The sequence below is a fragment of the Ananas comosus genome, linkage group 11, assembly GCF_001540865.1.
Source record: "Ananas comosus cultivar F153 linkage group 11, ASM154086v1, whole genome shotgun sequence".
Classification (NCBI taxonomy): domain Eukaryota; kingdom Viridiplantae; phylum Streptophyta; class Magnoliopsida; order Poales; family Bromeliaceae; genus Ananas; species Ananas comosus.
The window spans coordinates 3,062,112-3,088,688 of NC_033631.1; the positions used below are offsets into that span (position 1 = coordinate 3,062,112).

Here is a 26,577-nt window from a genome sequence, read left to right on the forward strand (position 1 = left end):
ACATTTAGGTGGTTGTTATCTTGCAATCCATATTTTTAAATCATTATAAGCCATCTACTTTCAAACTCCTCGATTGTTATGCTATCATTAATGCATAAAAATAACTCTTTTTTAAAACCTTCCTACGTGCTATAAAGGATACTGAAATGTTCCTGCGCTCTCTTCATAATGTCCTACTAACAATATCTATGCACCGTACGTGTTTGGAAAAGCTTGTTCGATTTCTTTCCTCATAGTTGGATCTTGATCAGTTATGATTGATATAGGATGTTTCTCATAAACTGCTTGAAGCCAAGTTCTAAATAGCCAAACAAAAGTATTAGAAGTTTCATCCCCAATGAGAGCACAACCGAAAATTACAGACTGAAGATGATGATTTACTTAATGAACAGAGCGAAAGGCATGGAATACTTATTTGTCATATATGTTGTATCAAAAGTAACAACATCACCGAAATTTTGATATGCCATTCTCGATCTCCCATCTATCCAAAATACGTTGCGTACCATGTTTTGCTCATCAACTTCAATAGTATAAAAAAAGAAGGATCTCTAGCTTGGCGCTCACGAAAATAATTGATGGTACTAGATATATAAATCTTCGATTACTTAGGTCCTTTCTAGTAAAGTTAATATTTTGTGCTCCTCCTTCTCTTACTGCTATAAATGATATAATTTGAGTTGTTGAGATATTCTACTCACTCAGCATATGAATTTTTTTTTTGTTCGGCTGTTATTAAACGATGAGACCAAAGAAAACGGCTTTAGAGGGACTTGCAACTAAAGCACTGTTATGTTTCCTCACAAATGCAACAACTTTCCAGTTGCCATCATTTGTCCTTTTTACCCTCAAATGTGCCTTGCAACCTGTTCATGTGTACCGCATATGTTTGTTTGGTGTCCCTTTATTCTCTTGATCCCAAACTTTTGGTTTGGATTGCCCTTCTTTAGAACAAACATAGTGTAATGCTATAACTATATTATCTTTTTTTTCTTGGCTTTGTAGTGGGTAGCTTTTCTTATACTAAAGCCAATTTTATAGGCATACAAATTGTAAAATCTCTTTACTTCTTCTTCATTCTGAAGAAGTTGTCCAATAAACGGCTCATGCTGTGATGATTCCATGTTGCATTGACTAATAGAATCCTTTTCATGTTGGCTTCGTTCATGCGTGAAAGAATCAAAATCTCTACTTTGATTTATCCCAATATCACTTGAGGGATATTCAGACTCTTCTCTATAATTGGATCTATTTTCTAGAGCATCTAATGTCACGCCCCGGGACCCGGCGGAGGCCCGCCCGGTGCGTGTTCAGACCCGCCATATGCTTGCACATATAAGGCGTCTAACAACAATAGAATATGAAAGTAAGGAAAATAAAACAACTAGAGATATCAGAGCAAGAGTACAACTAATTCCAATCACAAGTAGTATGCAAAGAAAGATAAACCACTAGTAAAACATAAGGTAATACAACAATAAGCCTCTAGATACAAGTACTAGATATACAAAAATGGTGGTCTCTATACACGGGTACAACTCACTCTCTCTCCAACTATACAAAAGAAGAGATAACTACCTAAAAGAAGAGATCCCTGCGATCTAGCTAGACGCGACTTCCTTGCTGCGATTCCTAGCCTCTCCCGGTGTGGATGGCTTTGAAAGAAAACATCAAACATGGGACGTGAGAACTATAATTAATAGTTCCCAGTGGACAATTACTGGCCTTAGCAAAAATGCACCACTAGGCCCTAAAGCAAAGTAGATAATTCTAACATTTAATTGGAAACGATAGCATGAATATTAGAATAGGAAATAAACTTGTTAGCTACTATGCTGCTACTTAACAGGAAGTTCCAAAATTGCAATAGCTAGTCTAACATGAATAAGTATATAACATGAATATACTAGTATGCTCTAACATGTCCAACAAGTATACTATGATGCAACAAGCAACACTATCAAGTATACTACATGTCCAAGTAAGTCAACTAAATGTCCAGTACTATGCCACAAGCATGTTCAAGAAATCCAACTATTATAAACTATCTAGTAGTGATTGCCATATTATGGTTTAATGTCAATATCCAATCTCATTTTAGGACCTACACAAGTGTAGCACAGCTTGTGCCGCCTAATGGCCCCAGGTAGTCCAGCATTCTCTAGGAATGTGACTGTCCCACGGTGACCCAGTAGGCCCTCAATCCCGCAAGGGCGAGCATAAGTCATGTAGGCCAACTCCGGAGTGCTGGCTTGTAGGGAGCGACCCTCATAAGTATGTGCAAATGAGCACAAATGGCAAACAAGTATAGTCATCGTCTCAAGAACTCGGTCATCATGTCTATAACATGTAATAATCACTAGCAACCCCAAGGTCTAGTTCTATGTCTCAAAGTAAAGGTTTAGCATTCATTGTGTCCAATGCCCTTTTTATAGTATTAGTGTTCACAAAGCCCAACAATTTCCAAGCTCAATGCCCTTTTATGACATTGTAGCTTACTAAGTTCATGCATACACCAATTTCAATGCCACTTTATGACATTGTTATCCGCTATGTCCAATATGAGTTCTAAGTTCAAGAGCTTATTATATAAGTCATGTCATTGCAAGAAACATAATTCCAAACCATTAAATAGAATGCTAACCATATGCAAGCCTACAATGCACATATCTCTCTCTACTACATAGAGGTAATTTTTTCATCATACATAACATATGTATTTTAAGCATTCCAAACATCTCGTATGCTCTATCTAGCATGAATATGCATGCATTTCTATTTTACGGCAATTAAAAATCGACATAGGTGGAGTTTTTCCATTTTCGATAAGGTCAAACCCACCAAAACTCCTCGGAACCCTTCGTTCGCACAAAAGGAGATGTCCACTAGCCTCCTATCTCCCTAAAGGTTAAATTAGGAGAGTTAAACGCAACGAACGAACACTAATAGGCTCAAACATTAACTAACCCAAGAAAATGGCGAAAACTCACCTTGGATGGTGAAATTCTCTCTCAAACTCCAAATGAGAGTAAGATCCCTTCAAATCCCACCTAAACAAAGGTTCTAAACCATTCAATTGAAATCCAAAAGCCTCTAATCAAAAATCCCCAAAATAAACCCTAAATCTCACATTCTAGGGTTTCATCTCAAGAAATCCCTCAAATCATGAATCAAAAGGTGAAAACATGATACTAACCTCTTTAGAAGCTTCAAACAAGGCTAGAAATCGACTAGGGTTGAAGTTTTTCTCTCCAACAAGTCCCAAACCGAGCTCCAAGTCTTCTCCCATGGAAGCAAAAGCACTAAGAAGCAAAAAGGGACAAAAAAAGTGATTAAACTTCAAAAATCCCAATTAAAATCAAAAGAATCCAAAGAGGGGAAATGGAGAGCTCTCCTACCTTGTTCTCCACTGGTCCAAGCTCAGGGAATAAGAGAAGAGGCGTGGGATACTTGTAGTGTTGCTACAATTCCACAAACACCTCTCAAAAACTGCCAGACTGCAGTCTACATGCGTACCGGTACCATCAGGCAAGAGTACCGGTACCAAGTTAGCCATTTTGCCAACCCGAGCCTCGGCCGCATAGGAAATTGCACTGGTACCGGTACCAGCCCGATTGTAACGTATAGAAACCCGAGAACGATAATCGAACTTTGACCAAATTGGTTAAAGTGTCGAAGGAAAGCGTTGGACAAGTTCCTCTTGCATTCCAATAATGTTGGAAGGGCTAAAAATGAGTTGGGAAGACTTAGAATGGTTTTGGCGTCAACCGGTGAGAAGTAGAGCCGAATCGAAGTCAAAAATTGCATTCTGGATGTCTTGTACCGGTACAAGGGTGATGGTTGTACCGGTACAACCAGCGACCAGAGCTCAGACAGCTCTCGGGTTGGTGCAGTCCCGGTGCTGTACCGGTACAAGGCTCTCTTGTACCGGTACAAATCCGTCGAAATCGAGAAACCGAGCTCTCGGGTTGCGCTCGGGTTGGCTGTCACCCAGGCCTTGTACCGGTAAAAGAACCCGTGTACCGGTACAAGGGACCCGAAACAGCAGGGATGAGTCTGCTGCAGAGATAAAGTTGAGGGGCCTAATTGCTAATGTTACAATATGTTATTGGGCCACCCCTCTCCCTCCCACAGCTATAGACATCCCCCTCTCTCATTTTTCTCTTTCTCTCTCTAGAAAAACCCTAGGGTTTGGTGAAGAAGGTGGAGAAAAGCTTGGAGAAGGTGGATTTGGAGGCTTGGATGGATTTTGTGGCTCTCCAACAAGGTGGACTTTGGTGAGCTTGTGGCCAAGGTGAGTTTGTTGCACAAGAGAGTCTAGTGTTTGGTTTTAAACCTGGGGATTTAGAGTTTTTTATCCTCTAATTAACCTAGAAATCCTCTAAAGACCATGACTCCATGAAAAACATAGTTTTCTTGGACCCCTCTCATGGTGGATCACTAGGGCTCAAAGTAGATGCCCTAGGGATGGTTATAAAAGTTTAGAAACCTTGTTAGAGAGCTTCCCAAGTGATTCTAAGCTTTCTTTTGCTTAGCAATGAGATCAATCTAGGAGAAATGCAAAAATGGCATGTTAGGGCATCCTAAAGAGGGGTTTTACCCAAGTTGGGTTTTGATCTATTTTGATCATGTAGAAAACTAATTGAAGGTATTTTAAACGCGTTGGAACGCTCGGTTCGACAATCCGACGAGTGTACGCAAAGTTATTGATAAAAACGTCATTTTTCGTACAGATAGCCGCAGCACGCAGACTAGGGCTTCAAAAATTTCAAGAAAGTCACCGTAGCATCCTGGTAACCATCTAAGATGGGTGGTGCATTCCAAGGACATCGGAAATCTCTTTATGTCTAAGTGTCATATTTTGAGCATATGAGTATATTAGAGCATTTTGCATAATAGGGTTAAATTGTGAGCTTTTTGTAGCATAATGTGAATTCAAATGCATGTTAAATGTTTGTAAGATCGTGAGAATGACAATCCCTATGTATGCATGAAGGTGACAAGAACCTAGAAGGGTTAGTAAACAAAAGTGACACAACGACATAGATTTGGCGAGTGACATTGATGAGTCTAGAGGACTTAGAAAACAAGTGTGGCATCAATGACAAAGAACAAGAACAAGTTGTGTACATGACACTAGTCGAGGTTAGAGAATGCAAGTAAATTGGGTTAGTGACATTATGACATACACACCTTAGAGTTAAGGGTCATATGTACATGGTTCTCCTTGAAGTCAAGGAATGGATTGAACTTGGAATCCTTAAAGTTAAGGATTGATCGTACTCACCTAATAGTCCTTGCTCGAGGGCGGTAGCTCCCCCTCGGGCGATGTGCTCCGGAGTTGTCATCACTGGGTCGTAGCGGTTATCTCCCCAGAGGGCGGTCCTGTCGGGTCGTAGCGGTTATCTCCCCGACGATAGGGATTTGGGTTGGTGAGTTTGTGAGGGCGAAACCTACGGGCTAGCAATGAGATTGGGTAATGAAAAGTTAATCTTGCATTCATCATGAGCATTCTATCGAGCATAGTTTTATTTATCGTTCAGGCATATTAACTACATTTGTTAGTTGGTTATTATCTATTCTTTCTTCTATTATGCCTGATTAGACCTAGTGGGATAGTCGGCGTGGTTGGTTGTCGAACCCACTGGAAACTTTGTTGTAGTTCTCACCCCACTATTTCCACAGAGCCGGGACCGAGCGAGCCGGCAGATGATCGCGGTAAGGGCATCGCGCCCTAGGTAGAGACCGCCCGAGATGGATTTTATTTTGTAGTTGCACACCCTTTACTATCATCTTTTGTATTTGATGATTTTAGTATTATGAACTTGCTTTAATGAATGATGTAAAGGATATTTACTTTAAATGTCAAAAGTTATATTTTGGGAGAAATGAGATGTAAAAAGAAATGATGCAAGAATGTGACACAACTTGATTATAGTTGGATACATGTATGTGATTTAAATTTAGTCATATTACTTGTATATTGAATCACTAATTCTTTCACCTTGGCTACTGCTTGCCCTCGTGTAAGCCATTGTGTATGCTTCCGCTTATGCAAATTTGTACTCTATTGATACTTGTGTTGAGCCTTGGGCGGACAGGGGAAGCTCTGTCCGTTCGGCGTCTGTTTGATGCTCTCGAACCGGCCAAAAGGGATCGGGCTCGGGGCGTGACACCGATGCTGTACCGGTACTCAGCCCTGCTGAGGCAAACCCGAGGGCAACCAAATTTCCTCATTTTTGGGACTTCGGCGCTAAGTTTTAAACCTCGATTCTCGGGGTGCGAGTCATGGGTTGGAACACTGTCTACGACCCTCCAGAAAGTGTGAAAAAGCTTGGAACACTAATCGAACACTCGAACCTCGCAATTTACAAAGGTCCAGTGTGTTACATCTAAAAATGAAGATTCATAATGTTCCTCACTATTCATCTGTTAAACATCATGAAAATAAAATATTATAATTAAAATAAAATTTTAGCGAGATAATTGTTCTGTTCTAAAAGAAATATTTTGGAGCTTTATGTTAATGAATGCATGTATATTAACGCATGTTAATAGCATAACATGTAAATAATTTAAAATATTTTATTTTCATAATTATGTAAATAAATGCATGTTATTAACGCATGTTAATAGCATAACATGTAAATAATTTAAAATATTTTAATAAGATAATTATGTAAATAAATGCATGTTATTTGCATATAGTTAAAATTGAACATGTAAAGAAGAACATTTAGAAAAGAGCATGATTTTTATCATCAACATTCTAATATATATTTTCAAAAGAGAGGTGCACAGTAAACTAAAACTTGATAGGTTAGTTTCAAAAAATGGAGTTTGTAAGGAAATAGCTAACCTGAGATGATTCTTCATGGTCGTCAATTTCGTCTTGTGATTCAGCAATGGAGACAAGACTTGTTACAACATTATTTGTAACCAAATCTTCCGAAAAAATGTCCTTTACCATTTTCTTTGAAAAGTTTTACAAATACATAAAAACTAACTAGAAAAAAATGATGGTATTTAAAATAAGATCTAATATTAAGATGAAACAACAGAAAAGTGCTGGAAAAAGAAATTGGAAAAAAATGTTTGGGAGAAAAGTTTAATTAAAAATAGAAACACTAAAATCTTTTGAAATTTTTTTTCAAAGCTCACCTTCTATAGGTGCGGCTACTCCTATAGATCAAGCGAGAGATTGAGCAAGAGATCGAAGGGCTACTTCTCACAGGTGCGGGTACTTCTCCAAGTTATGCTAATTCTCCAAATCGAGCGAGAAATTGAAAGGCCGCACTGAGGAAGGGGTGGGTCAGATGCGATAGGGTGTGAGGATGGGCCTGGAGCGAGAGAGAGGTAAGGAATGGAGAAGGCTTTAGAGAGGAGAGAAAGAGGAAAAAGTTTAGAGATGTAGAGGAAAGAGAGAGAGAAAAACAAAAGTTGAGAGAAGAGGGTCCTACCCACCCCCTGTACAGACGAGAAAGTAACAAATGCGAGTGCTCCGTTAACACTAATTGTCTGCAGCAATCCTCCCCTTATCTGCACGTATTATGAAGCAATCCAACGACTAAAAAATTGGTAGCAACAAATAGGGTTTTGCTACTAATAGTAGCCCATTCCAACTCATATATATATATGAGAAAGAGAGAGAATTAGGCTACTATGCCTAATAATGGTATCAAACGCTTGTTATGAGGTTTTCGGCCCTTAGATGAAGGTATGTGCGGTTAGGATGATAGTGGCCCCTATAGGATTGAGTGGGTGGTTAGTTGAATAGGATGATCTAATGGGTGAAAATGGTCAAATGGGTAGATCCAACAACGGAGAACTCGATAGTATCAAGCGCTTGATACTATCAATAGTATAGTAGTCGGACTATATATATATATATATATATATAGAGAGAGAGAGAGAGAGAGAGAGAGAGAGAGAGAGAGAGAGAGAGAGAGAGAAAGAGAGAGAGCTAAACTGGTATACTATCGGTAGCACGGAGGTCTCCGTGCTATCAAGTTGTTTTCAATGATGCGGCTTCCAAATCGACGATCGGCTCTATTAGACTTGATCTACACTATTGAAAGTATTTAGAAACTAAATTTCATAAATTTTCAGCATCATTTACCTATCAAACGAGTAGTCTAAAAATGAACGGCTGAAAACAAAAATCTCCTAAAAATGATGATAAAAGACTTGAATTTTAGATTAGGGGTACTGATCTTACTCTAAATAGTGAAAAAATTTTCTATAAAAATTTCATCAGATTTGGATTGTTTTACACCGTTAAATTCACAAATGCATCACATCTACTATTCAAATTGTCAAGTTTGAGACCTTTTGATCACTAGCCAAATGATGTCGAAAAATTATGAAATTTAGTTTCTAAATACTTTTAATAGTATAGATCAAGTCTAATGGAGCAAATCGTCGATTTGAAAATCGCATCATTGAAAACAACTTCAACTTGATAGCACGAAGGCCTCCGTGCTACCGATAGTATACCAGCCAGCTCTCTCTCTCTCTTCTCTCTCTCTCTCTCTCTCTCTCGTCTCTCTCTCTCTCTCTTATTTCTTATATATATATATATATATATATATAGTATATATTATATATATATATATAGTATATATGCATGTTAGGGCTACTATACTCTTATGAGTATTAATCTGTTTGTATTCGTAAGTTTTTCGTTGTTGGATGAAGAAATGTGCGGTTAGGATGATAGTGGTCTCCAATTAGGATGATCGTGGTCCCCTAGGGTTGAGTTGGTGGTTGGTTGAATAGTATGATCTAACGGGAGAAATGGTCAAAGGGGTAAATCTAACGGCCAAAAATTGATGAGTATAAAAAGATCTATACTTATAAGAGTATAGTAGCCAGACTATATATATATATATTTGAGCTTTTCGTGTAATATCTGAGATTTGAATAAAGGAATTCGAATTTGAATTTTGAATATTTTGTATAAATGTATGTGTATTTATATATAGGGGTATATTTGAGGTGTTGAGAGAGGATCGGTTTCGTCGCAAATTGGCGACCAAATCTGGCAAAACAAAATAGTAGTTTCAATGTCCTGGTCGTGCTGAACATGCCGGCGCAGTCCATTCGTAAATCCGACGGACGGATCACCTGATATCGCACGAAGATCGAGAAGGGGTCAATAGTGGCAAAACAAAAAAAATGCAAAACTCCCTATATTTTATGTACCGTTTTGCATGATTTCAAACGTCGAGGTGCGTACGTGCAAAATACATGCGGTGTGAGGGACTCGGTTGAAAATACGGAGCATCAGAGGGCTATCACGCAACTTTCACTTGATATATATATGTGGGCTTCAGGGTTTCAGCATGCAAACCCTAACCCTAGCCCTCTAGCAACCCGAGCCGATCCCTAACTGCCTCCCTCATTTCCTATGCCCTAGTCGCGCGACTCCGGCCGCCTGCACACGCCGCCAGCTGCAGAAATCGGCCGTTTCTTTCTCGCAAGCACCCCCTATATCATCAACCTTCACCACCTTGTTCGAGCAGCCACCTTAGAGGGCTCACCCACCTCGAGATCCTCCCCTGGCTATGCCTCCGACCTCAGACGACCCCCTCTGCCAGTCGCCACCGTCTCCGCTCACCATCGTCCCTGCTTGCCATCGTCACCACCTAGGTAACCTATAGCCATTCTGGAGCAGGTTCGGGCCGAGGGTGTGTCAAATCCTTCTCCTTGTGTTGCCGTCGCCTAGGGCCGGCCAGGTCGCCTCCCTCCGGCCTTCAGCAACCTATAGTCGTCGCCCCTGAGCGCCCCGCCAACCGCCATGGCCGCCGCAGCTCCTTGAACCCGAGCCTTAGCCATGCGGGCTCACTATGCTCCGCCGCCTTTCTGGCTGCCTCCCGCCGCCGGCTGACGCGAGCGCCGACCTCCCCTTACTAGTCGCAACTGCCTGCTGCCGACGCGCCTGCCGTCCGGCCATCGCCGGCTGTACCCTAGCTTCCCCTAGCCGGTAAGCTTTTATTTAGCTGGTTTACACAGTACTTCGGGTTCAGGTCGCTGTTTCGGCAACCCGAGGGCACCCCGATGCTTTCGGAAGTGAGCATGATGATCATTGATCAGTGCCAATCATCGTGCTCATCTCTTTTGGGGAAAAAAAGTCCCCAGTTTGCGAGTTAAGTACGGTTTAGATTCAACGCGCGCAGTTCGCTGAATTTTATGTCGCTCTCGCGCTCTCCACAGTGGGCGACCATGCTCCAGATCATGAGCACGGCCTCCGACACGTCGAGATCTATCAGCTTGTGTCTCGGTCAGCCTTGAAAACCCTTAGTTTGTGCTGTCGAGCCGTAAAACCCCGAAAATCACATAAAATAATATGATTTTATGTGATTGTAGGGACTTTTATGCAAATGTACACTTCGTGGCCGCTGTGGGCAATGTGCGCAGGTGGCGGGTGATCTCTCGACTGATTGTCCAAGGTTTAAGGCCTTTGCAGAAATCGAATATCGATTTTCGGTGTGTTTTTCGGCAAAATTCGCCGACAGAATACGGTTTCGGTTTGGATTTCTTCCGACAATGCATTAGTGTACTATACTTTGTTGCTGAGCCTTATTGGCTGGTTACTTATGTTGTTTCGAGGGTTATGAGACGACGGGTGAGCGACGGTGGGTTCCGGTGTCGAAATTGACACTTTCGGGAATCCGGATCGGAACGGTTATCCGACGATAATCGTTTCAATGTGAGTTTACATGTTTGCTGCCAAGACACCTTTATTATGGTGTTGTGTGGCAGCGGGTGACTCGTGGCGCGAATCGGTGAGTCCCGGGACACTTCGTGGGTCCCAGCAGAGTCCCGGTGCGATTTTCAGGACTTCCGGCAAGTTACGGTAATCAATTTTGGGAAATCGATTCCCCGATTCCCATGGGATTAATTGTGGGGTTGTGAGTTTAGTGTTTCATATTTATGGGTTGGATTCTAACCATGTGGACCCTCCGTAGGCCCAGTTGACGTTCTTGCACAGTCGGAAAACAGGCGCTATGTTCGTACAGGTGGGTACTTCGATCCGAAGTCGGTACAGTGATGCACGCTCGGTGACATTTTTTCACCCTTTCTTTACTATTACCTTGCATATCATGTGATGAGCCTAGCACCTCTTTTGACTTTTTATTATTGCTCTAGTTAGTTATTTTTCATATCCAGTATTATGATTTAGAAGTGGAGCAGATTATTGGTTGTACTTGAAATATGTGACCTATTCAGTTGGTTCAATGATTCTAGTATTGTGACCTATTCGGTCTGCTCGGTTACTTGATGACCTAGACGGTCGACATACCTGAGGGTTNCATTTCTTTAACTTTGCAAACAATTTCTTTTCTCGAAGTACTTGTAACACCACTCTTAAATGGTTTTCATGCTCCTCGTCACTTCGAGAATATATCAAGACATCGTCGATAAACACGACCACAAACTTGTCTAAATAGGGCTTAAAGATATGGTTCATTAAATCCATAAAGGCTGCTGGGGCATTTGTCAATCCAAATGGCATAACTGTGAATTCATAATGCCCATACCGTGTCTTAAAAGCAGTTTTAGAGACATCTTTAGGCTTGATCTTAAGCTGATGATAACCTGATTGCAAATCGATCTTGGAATACACTTTCGATCCTTGCAGCTGATCGAATAAATCATCGATTCTGGGTAGAGGATATTTATTCTTGATTGTGACTTTGTTAATTTCTCGGTAATCCAAACACAATCGAAGGGATCCATCCTTCTTCTTAACAAACAATACCGGGGCTCCCCAAGGAGATACACTCGGTCGAATAAAACCTTTATCTAATTAATCTTGTAACTATGCCTTCAGCTCTTTCAATTCAGCAGGTGCCATCCTATAGGGCGCTTTAGAAATAGGGGTAGTCCCAGGAACAAGATCAATCACAAACTCAACCTCCCTATCAAGTGGCATGCCCGGCAACTCAGCTGAAAACACATCCCCGAATTCTCGCACAACCGGGATATCATCAATCTTGACGGCTTCTCCGTCACTCACAGAAGTGCTAGCCAAATAGGCTACACAACCTTTCCGTATCAACTGTCGGGCTCGCGAAGAGCTGATAGTCATTGCGAACAATGAACTCTGACACCCCTTATAAACAAACTCTTGCTGACCCGGTTCTTTAAAAATTACCGTTCTGTTCGTGCAATCTATAGTGGCATAATACTGTGTCAACCAATCCATACCCAATACGATATCAAACTCACATAGTTTGTGTAGTGCTAGTAAATCCACTGGCATAATCCAGTCGCCCACCCTAACTGGGCAGCGAGGGCAATACTCACAAATATCCAGGGTATGGTCGGGCACGATCACTCGTCCTGGATGCAGGGTAGGTACTAACTGTATGCTATGCAACTCGGCAAACAGCCGATCAATAAAGGAATGTGATGCACCAGTATCAAATAATGCACGAACACGAATATCATAAAGCATAACGATACCTGCTACGACCTCCTCTACTGCTGCAGCCTCCTCTATTTGGGCGGCATACATGCGCCCGCTCGAACCATGCCGAGAACTCTCAGACTGCCGCTGTCCTGGTGGTCACCTAGACTGATAGGGTGCTGTCGGGGTCCCCTGACTCGGAGCTGAAGATGCAGGTGCAGAAGTTGACGAGGGTGCAGGCAAAGAACCTCTCGGGCACTCTGAACGAAAGTGGCCCTCCTGGCCGCAGAGAAAGCACCTGCCCCCACGCTGTGGACACTGCAGCGGTACGTGAGGCCCACCACAGATAACACAACGCGGCGGTCGACGACGCTCGGGTGCTCCACGGGGCGCTGAAGAACCTCGACCCCTCGATTGACCTGACTGGCCCCTTGAATACTTCGGCGGTCTCCTGAAGGGTTGCTGACCACTGCTCTCAGTTGCTGGCCTTTTTCCTTTACTTCGATCCACAACATCTCTTTCCTTCATAATTTCCGCCCCCTTCTCCACAATCAAGGTCCGGTTCACTACATCCATGTAAGTAGAGAGGTTTGACGCCTGGACTAATCTGAAAATCGCAGGTCGCAAACCCACCTCAAAGATACGAGCCTTGTCCTCATCATCTCGAACCACAAAAGGAACGCAGTGCAGTAATCGAGAGAACTCTCGCTCGTACTCAGCCACTGTCCTGTCTCCCTGCCTCAAGTTTCTTAGATCCCTTTCCATTTGCCTCTTTACACTATGGGGAAAGTAGGTCGTCAACAGTAATTCCTTGAACCTGCTCCAAGTGATGGCGGACAAGTCAATACGGGAATCCTCATGAATTTCCACCCACAACCTGTAAGCCTCGCCGTCAAGGTGGTGCGTCGCAAACCAGACTTGGTACCGCTCCTCAACAAAGGTATCATAGAATAGCTTCTCCATGTGCATTAACCATTTCTCGACCACCCAGTGATCTGCTTTCTCCCCGTCAAAGATNGGCTAGTTGCCGACGGTTGACTATTGAGCATATCAGCATTGATCGCCACTGCTCGCACATATTTCACGAACACCAGGGTTTGATCCACCGCAAAGGGGTTTTTTTTTCCGAAAAAGTGGTTGGAAGTGCCAGTCCATGAGCCCAGGCCTAATCTGGGTTATATGCAGGTAGAGTGGTAGTGGCACAGGCTTGAGGTCTGCGGACCGATATGGCAGATTTCTGGATTGGGTATATTTGGGACTGATCGTCTAGTTAATGCATGCATACAGTAGCGGTAGTTGCATATATATATATATATATATATATATATATCCTATTTTTCTTATTTGTTATTGCTACTGTATTACCTATTTTTCTTATTTGTTATTGCTACTGTATTATCGTTGTATATACCTCTAGTTATCTCTTCCTTTACTGGTGAGTACCCCTCGCATTCGTCAGGTTGCGGTACCCACTGGAAGGGGAGACATGTGTACATGTTTTCACCCCCCACCGTTTTTTAGGTGATGTTGCTGGTTCAAGTCGGGACGAGGAGTGAGGCACGTTGTTAGCGATCGATAGAGCTTTCGATCCGGTCCATCTGTTCAGTCCCTACCTTTGCTATTTCTAAATAAATAACTTAGATATTTTATGGTTCAGTAGTTTCATTTAAGTGAATGTTTCTGAATGATGAAAATAGTTTTCCACCTCTTGTGGTAACTTATTTTTAAAGGAAAGGGTTTATGTGTGGGAAACGATTTTAAAAAGGATTTTTCGCTTTTCATATTTTTAGTATTTTAAAACGAGTTTTCGGGTGGGAAACGTTTTAAACTAATAGATGTGGATTTATGAATAAAATATTATAATCGTGTGAATCGTTTTATGTGATGTAGTGAATGTATATGGTTGTATATATACTGTGGTTGTATCTTGTACTTGTGCGACGTCGTGCAAATATAGGGAAGACTCTGTCCGTGTGAATAGTGGGTTTTCTGTATTTTTGGTGGATCTGACATCCCTTGGGATCAAGGCTTTCAAAAAAAAAGAAGAGAGGCATTTCCGCATCGATACTTAAACTTCAAAGGGAACCCGGGGCGTGACATTTCGAGCCTAATTCGAGTGAGCCCAGTAATACTCAAGCACTTGAAATAAATTTTGAGGTTTTCTTTTTGTTCAAGCTCGACTTATTTAATTTTGAGTCGAGCTCGAGAGAGCCAAATATCGAGTCGACTACAAGTCAACCACGAGCCGGCTTACTCATTTGCCAGCCTTAATTAAATGTGATGCTAATGCAGGCGGGACTGTGCTTTCGAGCTAGTTAGTTGATTGGGTTATTCTTAGCAATTATTATAATTGATGCAAACCATTTTGTTTATACTTGCTCATTCCATACTACTATAGAGGTATAGTAGTGGTTGTTTTCTTTTCAGCAACTATTATTTGTCCCTTATCACTTTACCCCCTATGCCTGTGGAAGACCTAACGGGTGGGTTGCAGCTGTTGATGACGTACCCATTGAGGACTACTAATTTTTTTTAGTAGTTCTCACACCCTCTATTGACTCTCTATTTCGTAGAGTCCTCTATAGCAGTAGCGACGACTGCGGACCGAGATATAGGGATCACTCGCTAGACAGTTATCCTTTCTATTTTGTGGATTAGTAGTGGACTTGAATATTTTTTTAGTTAGACTGCTATATATTTTAGGTCTGGCTCTGATTGTATTTATTTTTACTTCTAAGAGATGGATCTTGTATCCGGACGATATTTTGTACAGTTCAATTTTTAGCTAGTCTTATAGTTTAGCTCTATTTTGCTCTTCTGTATGGCTTTTATATATTTCAGCAGGTATTAGCACTTCATGGGCACATGGCTTTCCGTAAATATAGCAGATTTGTTGGCGAACTTGAATTTGGTATAACTCGGGGCGTGATAACGAGGCTATGGCGGAGGGCAAAGTACGGAGGTGAGGCTACAGCGGAGGGTGTGGCTGTGAACGGTGGTGAGATGAGAGTGCCATAGGATCTGAGGGCGATATGAAGGAAAAGCGTGTCAGAATGGGGTCGGTTGCTATTGCAAAGGGTAAGGTAGGGTTGCGGTAGTAGAAACGGATGCAAACGATAGAAGAAAAAAAGATTTTTTTTTGGCTAAATTACAGAAAACCCTCCTGTCAAAACTCAAATTTTCACTTTCCCCCCTGTCATTTAAAAATCTACATTTTGCCCCCTTGTAAAATAAAAAATGTTCACAGGGAGGTACAGTGTGAACTGTGATGATAAAATGACCATTTTGCCCCTCACCAATTTTTTCCTCACCATGTTCACAGGAGAGAAGGCTGAGGGCATTTTTGGCATAAAAATATATATAATAATATTTTATAAACGGAACCCTAACAGATTATTAATGGCAGGGGGCGAAGTGAACATTTTTCATTTTACAAGGGGGCAAAGTGTAGGTTTTTAAATGACAGGGAGGAAAGTGAAAAATCGGGTTTTGACAGAGGGGTTTTATGTAATTTAGCCATTTTTTTTTTATATACTTTTAGGGAGGCTATGCCCTCCACCGTAGCCTCACCTCCACAATTTTGTGCCAAATCCAAGCCGCCATCGACGTTAGTGGAGGTATCGGCTAGATAGAAGAGAGAAGCACGATGAGACGCCCCAACTTCCCAAGGGGTCACCCATCCTCGGATTATTCTCGTACTAGCACGCTTAACTCTCTTAACTTCTTGGGCCTAGCTACCACCCAAAATATTTAAGCCGGGTTAAAAATTTTAGGCCTATTATATCTTATATATAGAACTATTTAGAGTCTCATACACGACGTTGATGTCGGGGCGATGGAGGATGAGGATGAGGGAGAGGAAGTGGGAGGAGAAAAAGAGAAAAGAATGGTGGGAAGAAGTAAGATGAAAAAGGAGGAAAAGAAACGAATTAGAGAGAAAGGAGAGAGAAAGGAAAGAGAAGAGGGATAAAGATATTTTACTCTATTTACTAAAAATTAAGAACTAGTTTACGAACCTACAAAATCAAAAAAGCTGTCTATTTTGCAGAAACACAAAATCGATTAATTTTTTATGCAAATTGACTTTTTATATGTATATATTTTTAGTCTAGCTGAGATACTATCAATAGCACTAAACACTTGGTGCTGTCGAGTTTTCCACCGTTAGATTTAACCCTTTGACTATTTTCACCCGTTATATTATACTATTTAACCAACAACTTACTCAACTGTCACACCAGGGTACCAGCGGAAGCATATCCGGTACGTGCACAGACCCGCCATACACCTGCAGTATATAAGGCGTCTACAAGAAGCAAGTCGATAGGAAGAAGCATAGTAAAATCCTATCCTGATATCAGAGCAAAGTACAAATCGATATGCTATCAGCAAAAGAACAAAAAGTGTACAATCCAAAACCTCGACTAAAAAAAAAGTATCATAACCATAGTGAAATCATAGTGACTGTCCACAAAGTACATATACATCACGGGGTATACAAAAGAATAGGTATAATGGTGGTCTCTCTATACATAGGGACATCACCCTCGGCCGTAGCCCGAGTAGCAAGGTGATCGACTAGCATGCTCCTAGCAATGTCTAGCTAGACGCGATTCCCTTGCCACGATCCCTAGCCTCTCCTGTAGATGGCTCTGTAAAAACAACCACCAAAAAGGGCGTGAGAATTATAAACAATAGTTCCCAGTGGGTAAGCCGCCAGCCTCGGCGAATTACACCACTAGGCTCATGATGTACCAAATGAAAATAAAAGCAGTAATTTGCAAGATATGTTTACAATGCTAACAAGTAATAAACATATAAGCAATATGTAGTGATACATCCCACAGTAATGAATTAATTGATTCCATAAAGCTTAGCAACTATGGTAAGCATGAATATAACATGAACATAAGCATAAAATGTGTAAGGAACTACTGTACACTGTAACTAGTGATCAGCCATTACTGTTCAAAGTCCGTTAGCACTTTCCTTTCATTCACAGGGACCTACTCAAGGTAGTCCAGCTTGCGCCGCGCCTAATGGTCCCGTGGTAGTGTATACTCCCCACGGCAATCCACTTCGGCACCCAATCCCGCACGGCGAGCAACTGTCGCGTAGGGCAACTCCGGAGTGTCGGCTTGTAGGGAGCGACCCTCACAAGCGTGTGCGAATGAGCACAATGGCAGCAAGCAAATCTAAATCTCAATACGTCTCACTTATCATTTTCCAACTCGCATTGTTCTTGCTCTCGATCCTTTCATCAGAATCTCAATATAACAAGTATTGATAACAGCTAGTATCCACTAGATTAATAAACATGCAAGAGTAATGTTATTTTACATCTGGCAGTATAAACATACGCATAAGCATGTCGTCATTCTCTACGTTAGAGTCAAGAAAGTGTCATAAGGATGTCACGGTTTTCTATTTTTTAGAAACATGATAACTTGTCCATTAATCACTCAACCAAATTAAACATGTATATAAAGACTTATATGCATGAGTGTTCTCTACTTCATAGAGATTTCAATTCAATTATATAGATCAACACTATAATCTAGTGACTCGTCTCAAGTTCTATATCAATCACGGAATTAAACAACTGTATCAATTCTATAGCACATATAGAACATAGGGAAGCTCCACTTGCTCTGGTAGGTCAAACCCACCTCGTACTAAGCTCAAATCAGTCACAAGATGTCCCAATAATCAGCTCAACAATGTCCCAATCCTGCTGAAAACAAGGTAACAAAACCGCGCCGAGCCGATTACTTACAATTCCAATTTCGGCAAAATTCTTAATAGATACAAAGTGGAAGCTTAATTCCTTGTTTTGGTTCAGTTCATTACCTCAAGTTAAGCTCCCAGAAGGCCCTTACCACTCAGCTAAAAACAATCCAAGGGTCGATTGCATTCCTGCTGCGAAGAAATGGTAAACGGCGTCAAAACGCTCGTATACGAGTTCCAAAAGCCGAAGCCATGCGAATTCAGTTTTCTAACTGAACTTACAGCTTACCCCTGGATGGAACACCCTGCAAACGAAGTCCCAAGGTCACCAATTAAGCTCAATGTAATCAGGAAACCTGCTGCGAAGATACCAATTCCAAACTGCATCAATTATGCAATTAAACTTCGTATCGTTCCGAATTCGCATCATAATTACTCATTACTTTATTCAAGTGGCAAATCAGCTTATCCCTGGGCTAATTCACAGCTACTTAAGTCATCTTTACTGCTGAAAACAGTCTCTAATTCAGTTGGTAGCAAAGAAGGCCAACACGACTCCAAATTCGATACTAAATCGCAATTTAGAGAGAAATCAAGTTAGTTACCTGTCTAAAGCTGAGAGTCAGCTTCCCAGGCAGTATCCTCACAGAAAAACACAATAAAACCCTTCCTTCCCACGTTCCAAAGACTTCCCTTGAGTCTTCTAACCAGCGAGAATCGAGCGCGGCGCGAAATCGGCGTAAAACGACGACTTTTATCTAGAGAGAGAAAAACCCTAGAGAGAGAGAGAAAAAAGCTGCAAGAAGCTTGCTCTGAGCTTCAACAACCTTCACTGAGTCCCCAGAGACGTGCTGGAATGGAATAGATGAGAACAAGATGTGAAATGACCAAAAGACCCTTGCTGCCACGTATCTGTCAAGGTGTACCGGTACAAGGTAATGGCTGTACCGGTACAGCAAGCAGAAAAAGGCTGATTTCGCCAGTTCAATGCACTTTCTCGTTTTTAACCCTCCAATCACTCTCTAACTTATTCAAAAACTTGTCCAAGTCATTTAGAACATGTAGAATAGCTCCACACTTCATTCCACACACTCGAACTCTGTAATTTGCGAAAGTTCAGTGTATTACATTCACCCCTAGAGGCTCACATTATTTTAACCGTACATTTCTTCATCCAAAGGCCGAAACCTAATAATACCAACTACTTGGCACTATTGATAACATTCCAGCCTAGTTCTATATTTTTTATTATTTTTTATTATCTTTGAAATAGTTACCAAACATATTTTTAATTATTTTTATGAATACTTTTTTTAAGCAAAATACAACTCTAAACTTATTTTTATATATTTCAAAATAACTAGTTATTTCAAGAATAAAAAAAATTTATTACTAAAAATATTAACCCCCAAATAAAACATATAACTTCTTATTAAAAATACTGTGTAGTGCGTCCGTGTTTCGATACACCGGGTGCAAGGGTATATATCGCGATTTATTCCCGAGTTTTTGTCCACCACGAATCGCTGATCCCGAGATACCGACCACTCGCTGGTCGATTAATCTGGGCCAGCCACGTGTCCACGCGGTCCGCATCACTCGCACGTGGCGTCGCATATTCTCCTCCACCGTGAGTCAATCCAGAAGTCCACACGCCGACCAATGGCAGAGGCGGAACCATAATTCCGAATCTACCCCCAACAATATCATCAATTCCATTCATGTCCCCTTCGTCCTCCTCCCTCCTCACCTTCCCTCCCCTATCTATAAATACCTCCTTAGACCCTACTCGCGATCTTTCGCTTTCCCTTTCTGATTCTCCTCCTCCGCTGTTTTCCTTACCTTTCTATTGACTAATTAGGGTTAGGGTTAGGGTTTTCTCCCCTTTGATCCTCTAATCCATAGGGTTTCGATTCGTTCCTTGTCCAAATCTCGGGTTCCTTGGGGCTTTGGAATTACGGTTCCCCCTTCGGTGTAGGGCATCTCAACATGCTGGGAACAAGCGCGCAGTTTGCTCGCAGGCACCGGGACGATCGGTTCTACGACGCCGCGAAGGTTCGCCGGAGCTCCGCCGCCGCCGCCGCCGCCGCTGCCGCGAAGGAGAAGATCGCCGCCGTGGAGAACCGGGCGGGGGCCGGGGATCCGCCCGGTCCGAGCAATCTCGACCGTTTCCTGGAGTCGATCACGCCGGTCGTGCCCGCTCATTATGCGTCGAAGGTTCTTGATTTCATCCTCATCTTCCCCTTTCGTTCCTTGAAGTCTCAATTTTTCTCTCTCTATGATGTTGTATCCTTTGTGGTTTGATCGGTGGTATGATGTAGCAGACGCGGATGAGGGGGTGGAAGGCATGTGATGCCGAACAGAGGCCTTACTTTATTCTGGGGAACTTGTGGGAGTCCTTCAAGGAGTGGAGCGCTTACGGCGCCGGCGTTCCCTTGATCCTGAACGGCTGTGATGGCGTCGTTCAGTATTACGTCCCCTACTTGTCCGGCATTCAGTTGTATGGCCTAGCAAGTAGACAGACTGATAGCCCTAGGTAGCCCACATTTTGCTCAGTTCTTCTGCCTCTGATTTTGTTTTATCTCTAATTAAGATGTGATATATGTTATAATTTTGGAGTTTTTATTGTGAAGTTCTATTCGTCATACCCTGAAAACTTAGCGGCGAACTGAGTTGGATGCCATTTATCATGATTGAGAAAATGCAGGTTGTTAATTTGCTAATGTTGTTTCGGCAGTGAGTTTTGAGTATTGAGGGTTTATGATGCATACGATTTGTTGAAATTCTAAATGAAGAAACAGATGATATAGTGAGAACCCAATATTCTGGTATACATCATGTCAATTGTTTGAAGAAATTCTTATTAGTGTGGGAAAATGTACAATTATTATTAATGGGATTCTTCGGAGATACTTCTTAATTTGGCTGAAGTTTGTATCTTTGTTGAGTGGACTACACAGTAACCTTACTTGAAATGAAAAAAAGGAATTTAAACTAGTAAAATGAGAGTCGACTTTGTTGAGTGTACATTTAGAAAACTTTTGTGTACATAACTAGTTCAGATCTTTAATGTGTGAATTTCTATATCATTTTGTAAAGAAACTAAAAGTTCCTTCGAGAACAAGTACTATAAATATTTTTTGTGAGCTAGACTAATAATAACAATTTCTAGTTTTATTTTCAATGTTTTGGGATTATTTATATGACACTAATGCTTTCTTTCAGCTAAGTTTTGGTTGACAAGTTTTCTAAATGAGGTCCTAGCGTTTCTTTTTCCCTGTCTTCCATTACTTTGGTTCAGTGTATCCCTTGTTGTAGAGCGTTTTCTATCACATTAAAATTACTCTTGTTGTCTAATACTATTGTCTCAGTTGGCCTTCTTAATCTTTCATAGATGTGGTGGTTGTGTAGAATTAATTGAAGAAGCAGTAACAGCTTCTATTAAAATCTCCCAAAATTGTTGTTTTTTTTTTTTTTACTGCAAATAAAGCAGAAGCTTCAAATTTGAGTTATTTTTTATTTTTTATTTTGTTTACTTTTGAGGATAGGATTTGTTGTATTCTCTTTTTATAATTTGGGAACAATAAAGTGACAGGTACTTTATATGTCTTCCGTCCGACCAAATCCGAGGGTACAAGAATATTTGAACAAATTTATTATTAAAGAAATAAATTTAAAACGTATGACTAACAATAGCTAATCACAACACCGATGGATGCGGTCATTCATACTAGGTAGGCATTATGTTAAAGGGCATTCCTGGAAAAGTATTATAAATTGCATAGATAAACGGAATGTGAGCGATTTTCATTACTTAACTATAATCTTGAAAAACTATATGAGTTATAGGATTGGACTTCTCATCATTGTATTTACATTAATTGGTTGAACAATGGCCAAGAAACCTCCATCTTTATGCTATAACCAGATAATTGTTCAAAAGTATCATTTTCACTAAACCACAGATGAATAACATGGGCGTGGTTTTTAGAATTCATCTGCTACTGTTATCGTGTAGTTTTCATAATTTTGCATCGGTAATTCTCTATGGATTCTATACGTTTAGTGACATGATTATCTGAAATCATTGCCAATACATCTAATGGAGTTTTGGGATTTTAAACCGAGGCTGAGATTTGTTGGTTTTCTAGCCTACTTTGTATGATAAGCTTATTCTGTAGACAATGCATTATGTATTAATTATTCGGTAGACAATGCGTTATGTATTAATTAATTGAGGAAACCACTGGAATTTACTGAGAAAATGGGTGGAATGCAGAAATAGTTTTATAACAAATTGGCACCTTATATAAAACCAATTGCCTGGATGCAAATGCTTATTACCTTGTAGTGATCAGCAAAACAGTATAATAACCATATTGGCCAAATGAATTGCCTTAATAGTCTAAAACCCATTGAACGGGGACTAGTGTCATGTTTAGATAAAGCATTTTCCCATGGAAATAAATAGCCGCAATTATGGGGAGATAGTAATTGGGGTATGCCAAAAAATCATCATTGGTAAAAAAAAAAAAAACATCATTGCATGTGAGTACTTTGTTTATTCGTGGTAATTATTTTCTTTCATAAATTAGTAGATCTATCACAGGACTTATCGTGAGTGTGCTAGATGATATGTTGGAAATTACTCAAAAGCATTTAAATGTATTTGCTGTAATTTACAAATGTTTAAGGTCCCTATAGTGATGAACTTCTCAAGGCTTGCAGGCTGAGTAGTAATTGATAAATATTCAAGCTTACAGCTTGCTTGATGCATAATATAGACATATATGCTTGCTAATTGATGAAGTTAGTAGCAAACTTATTGATGTAATACAACTGTACTGATTGCTGGGCCCAGAAAGAACATATTTGGGGTGATCGTAACATGTTTAGTTTAGGGAGTTTTGATACACATACAAGTTGAAGTGATAGGTTTATAAATTTCATTTGATATTAGACATTGGTTCTTAGATTTACAGAACAAGATTTTGTAAATTCCAAGGCAGCTTTGTGACTAGAATCTGTTAATGTGGTCAGGATCTAGTGCTGGACGTACCTTTTCTTTTTGCTAAGGCATTTTATGAGAGTGAGGTGCTTGCAAACAATTCTAGTATAATGCATAAACTCTCAATGTGTACCTGCATACGGATCAACTCGTATGCAAGTTCTCTTCCCTAACTTGTTATAAGCTATTTCCGATGTGAGCTGTTCCATTTTTGGGTTTTGTATATTAACATGAGAACCAACTCCAATTTGCGAGCAAAACTTGCAAACATCCATTTCTGTAGAATCTTTGATGACCTTCATGTTCATTTATCTTAATTTTTAGTGCCAATGGCATTTTGCACCTTCAAATCAATTTATGCTGTCTAGAATCCAGTAAGCTGTATCTAATGAGACATGTACAACAGACGTGCTGGGGAGGACAGCGATGAGTCTTGCTGTCATGATTCGAGTAGTGATGGAAGCAGTGATTCTGAGCTTGCTGCTTCCGAGCTTGAAAACAGATCGAAGTTTCCTGGAGATTGGATTCAGAGTCATCTCTCAAATAGAATGGATAGACTATCTATAAGAGAGCAGTATGGATCCTCTCAAGAAGGATTTTCAAGTGATGATAGCGAATCTGGGAATTCTCAAGGTTGCTTGCTCTTCGAGTATCTAGAATCGGATTCTCCTTATTGCCGAGAACCTTTGGCTGATAAGGCAAGTGTACCTATCAAACTAGCTTACTCTTTGAATTTTCTTATGAGAACTTTGCCTGTAGTTTTGTGATGTTCTGACATTACCTGGTTACAACCAGATCTCAAAACTCGCTAGTTGCTTCCCTGACTTGAAGACTCTTAGAAGTTGCGACTTGTTACCAGCAAGTTGGGTTTCTGTTGCATGGTATGTGCTGAAGTCAATAACTTTTATACCACTTGAAAGGTAATTTTAGACTTACTCTTGCACATGAACATTTTGCAGGTATCCCATTTACCGTATACCAACTGGACCAACACTAAAGGATTTGGATGCGTGTTTCCTCACATTTCATTTTCTCTCAACACCGTCAAGAGGTACTTACGTCTTCTCTTTCATCATCATCTCTTACTATGGAGGGCCTCAGTGCAAAGTTGTAGGCTGAGAACTATTAGCTTGAATATTTTTTCTCTCTTAGATAGGTATTGTTGTTTAGAGATGAATCTTTTTCTCCTTTAGGCTGTTTGGAGGATCGATAATGGACACACTTCATTACATGTTCTCACCAGCTCTCATATTTCGGATTAATGAAAGAAATTTGGTCAAATGATGATATCATCTTGTATAAGAAAAGATGAGCAACGAGTTGTTTAGCTTGTGTGTTTATTATATGACTCTGATATCTTTTTATTTTTTTCTCCTACATACCCTTCATTCCACACCCTAGATATTATGCTATCACCCCCTCACTCCATCCACAGATATGAATGACCAAGAATGGGGGACGTTGGGTGATCAGTGTCTGAGCAGCACAAAATTGCTAACTTTATGAAAATCCCATACACTTGTTGTTTATTCATGTCCAAGTATGTCAATATTTGCAACTTCATACTGGAATGAAAGACAAGAATCCTGAACATCTAATGCAAACTTGTCCTGATGTAAGTTTAGTAGGAACATTGCCCATATAACTAGTACTGCATCATATTTTATCTGGCTCCTTTTTTTATTTTTTATTTTTTATTTTTTTAACTTGTTTTCACCTGTGTTGTTGAGCCATTGACTGCATAACAATTGGTCTGAGGGCCTTTTTGGCCATTATGGGACTTGAAGCGTTTATCAGGAGTGCTATGCCTGGGATCTCGTGGGAAAAAAATTACTCTGCTTGGCTTGCCAAATGCTCCAAATCTATTATGAGCGAAACAACAGCGCATCCAATTTGTGGTCTTTTATATCTTATTCTGCTGCTCCTTTTTTTTGTAACAAAGTGGAATAAATCCACTGTAAGTTTTAGCTCTCACCATGTCCATGCCTAAATGGTTTCTTCGTAACATTCAGGTGTGGCGAACGCTGGTCCAGTCATTACCTACCCACAGGGTGTTGACGGCGTTCCAAAGATGCGTCTCCCTGCATTCGGCCTGGCCACTTACAAGTTCAAGAATGCAATGTGGTCTTCAAGCGTGGGCGACGACAAGCAACTTGCGAGCTCCTTACTCCAGACTGCTCATGACTGGCTCCAGCGACTACGCGTCAACCATCGCGACTACCAGTTCTTTGTCTCGCACGGTGCATTCCGCAAATAAGATGAAAACTTTGAAAGAAATGTTCGCACCGAGAAGACGTATTCTGTGTTTTGTTTGCCCCCCACCGCAATCCGAACCCCTCCGGGGTCAACACTGATGGCCGGCCGTGCACCAGGAGACGTGGGCTTGTCATTGAGGATCTGGCATTTCGTCAGAGTACCAAACGCATTAAAAAAAAAAAAAAACAAAACAAAATTGAAAAAAAAAAAGTTGCATTAGGAAAATTACTCAATAAGTATGAAAGATGAAAAGAAGAAACGAAACATGAGGTATAGTTAGTAGCCGTTCCTTAAATGCAAGAAATGTGAAAGGGACTTGATGGCTAATTGCTCCCGAAACATGAGATTAGGGAGTATACTTCATGGTATATTTCTAGCTTTTTCTACGGCACTCGGCCTGATGCAGAAGAAAGGGGCAGTAAGTATAATCACTCCCTTTTATATGTGCATAATCTTACCAGAGTAAGTTGACAATGCTTTGCTGTATCATGGACATCCTATGTTTTTTTGATTATGGGATGGAATAACTGATATTAAATGCATAGTTTCCTCTTTTAAGGTATCTGGCATACTGTTTTGAGTCTACTACCTAGTGTTGCCTCTCGAGTTTTCACTAGTTTATGGCGGCCGCGTACTTCTGCTTGCTCTTGTTTAAATAAGTTTTGGGTAGGTTGGAAGCCAAGAAATCAAGTATCGAGCCAGCGTATTTTGGATTGCATTGAGCGTCTCGTACTATGCTGATGGATGATGGGCATGTCGTGCAGGAGGTGCCAATCCTACTACTTTGCCCTGATTCGTACGGGTATGTGTCGAGTATCCTACTACTTTGCCTTGATTCGTTCGGGTATGTGTCGAGCATGTGTTGGGAAACTGATGTTTTATTTTCTAGAGTCTGGCTAGGGTGCTTTTAATAGTATCAAGTATTTGGTGCCGTTAAGTTTTTCACCGTTAAATTTATTTTTTTGATTATTTTTATTCGTTAGATTATAATTTCAGCCAATTATCTACTTAATTTTAGATGACAATTATCAATTTAATCGCATATCTTTTCATCCAAGGGCTAAGAATCTAGTAGCACCGGTGATTTGGTGTTATTAGGAGCATTTCGGCATAATTCTTATTTTTTATTTCTATGTTCTCTCCCAGCTCGTGAGTGACGATTGGAGCCTCT

The 26,577-nt window shown here is 40.7% G+C and overlaps 1 protein-coding gene and 1 long non-coding RNA gene across 2 annotated transcripts; one reads left to right on the forward strand and one right to left on the reverse strand.

Moving 5' to 3' along the window:
- LOC109716918 lies at nucleotides 17,052-18,911 on the reverse strand. Its single transcript, XR_002218076.1, has 4 exons — nucleotides 18,748-18,911; nucleotides 18,266-18,447; nucleotides 18,085-18,146; nucleotides 17,052-17,067 (listed from the first exon to the last, which is right to left on the reverse strand). It is a non-coding gene; the product is annotated as an uncharacterized LOC109716918 (long non-coding RNA).
- On the forward strand, nucleotides 19,890-25,975 carry LOC109717618. Its single transcript, XM_020243478.1, has 6 exons — nucleotides 19,890-20,359; nucleotides 20,467-20,678; nucleotides 23,557-23,848; nucleotides 23,946-24,031; nucleotides 24,110-24,201; nucleotides 25,163-25,975. Exons 1-6 carry the CDS (start codon nucleotides 20,132-20,134, stop codon nucleotides 25,405-25,407), a joined length of 1,155 nt encoding a protein of 384 aa, XP_020099067.1. The 5' UTR covers nucleotides 19,890-20,131; the 3' UTR covers nucleotides 25,408-25,975.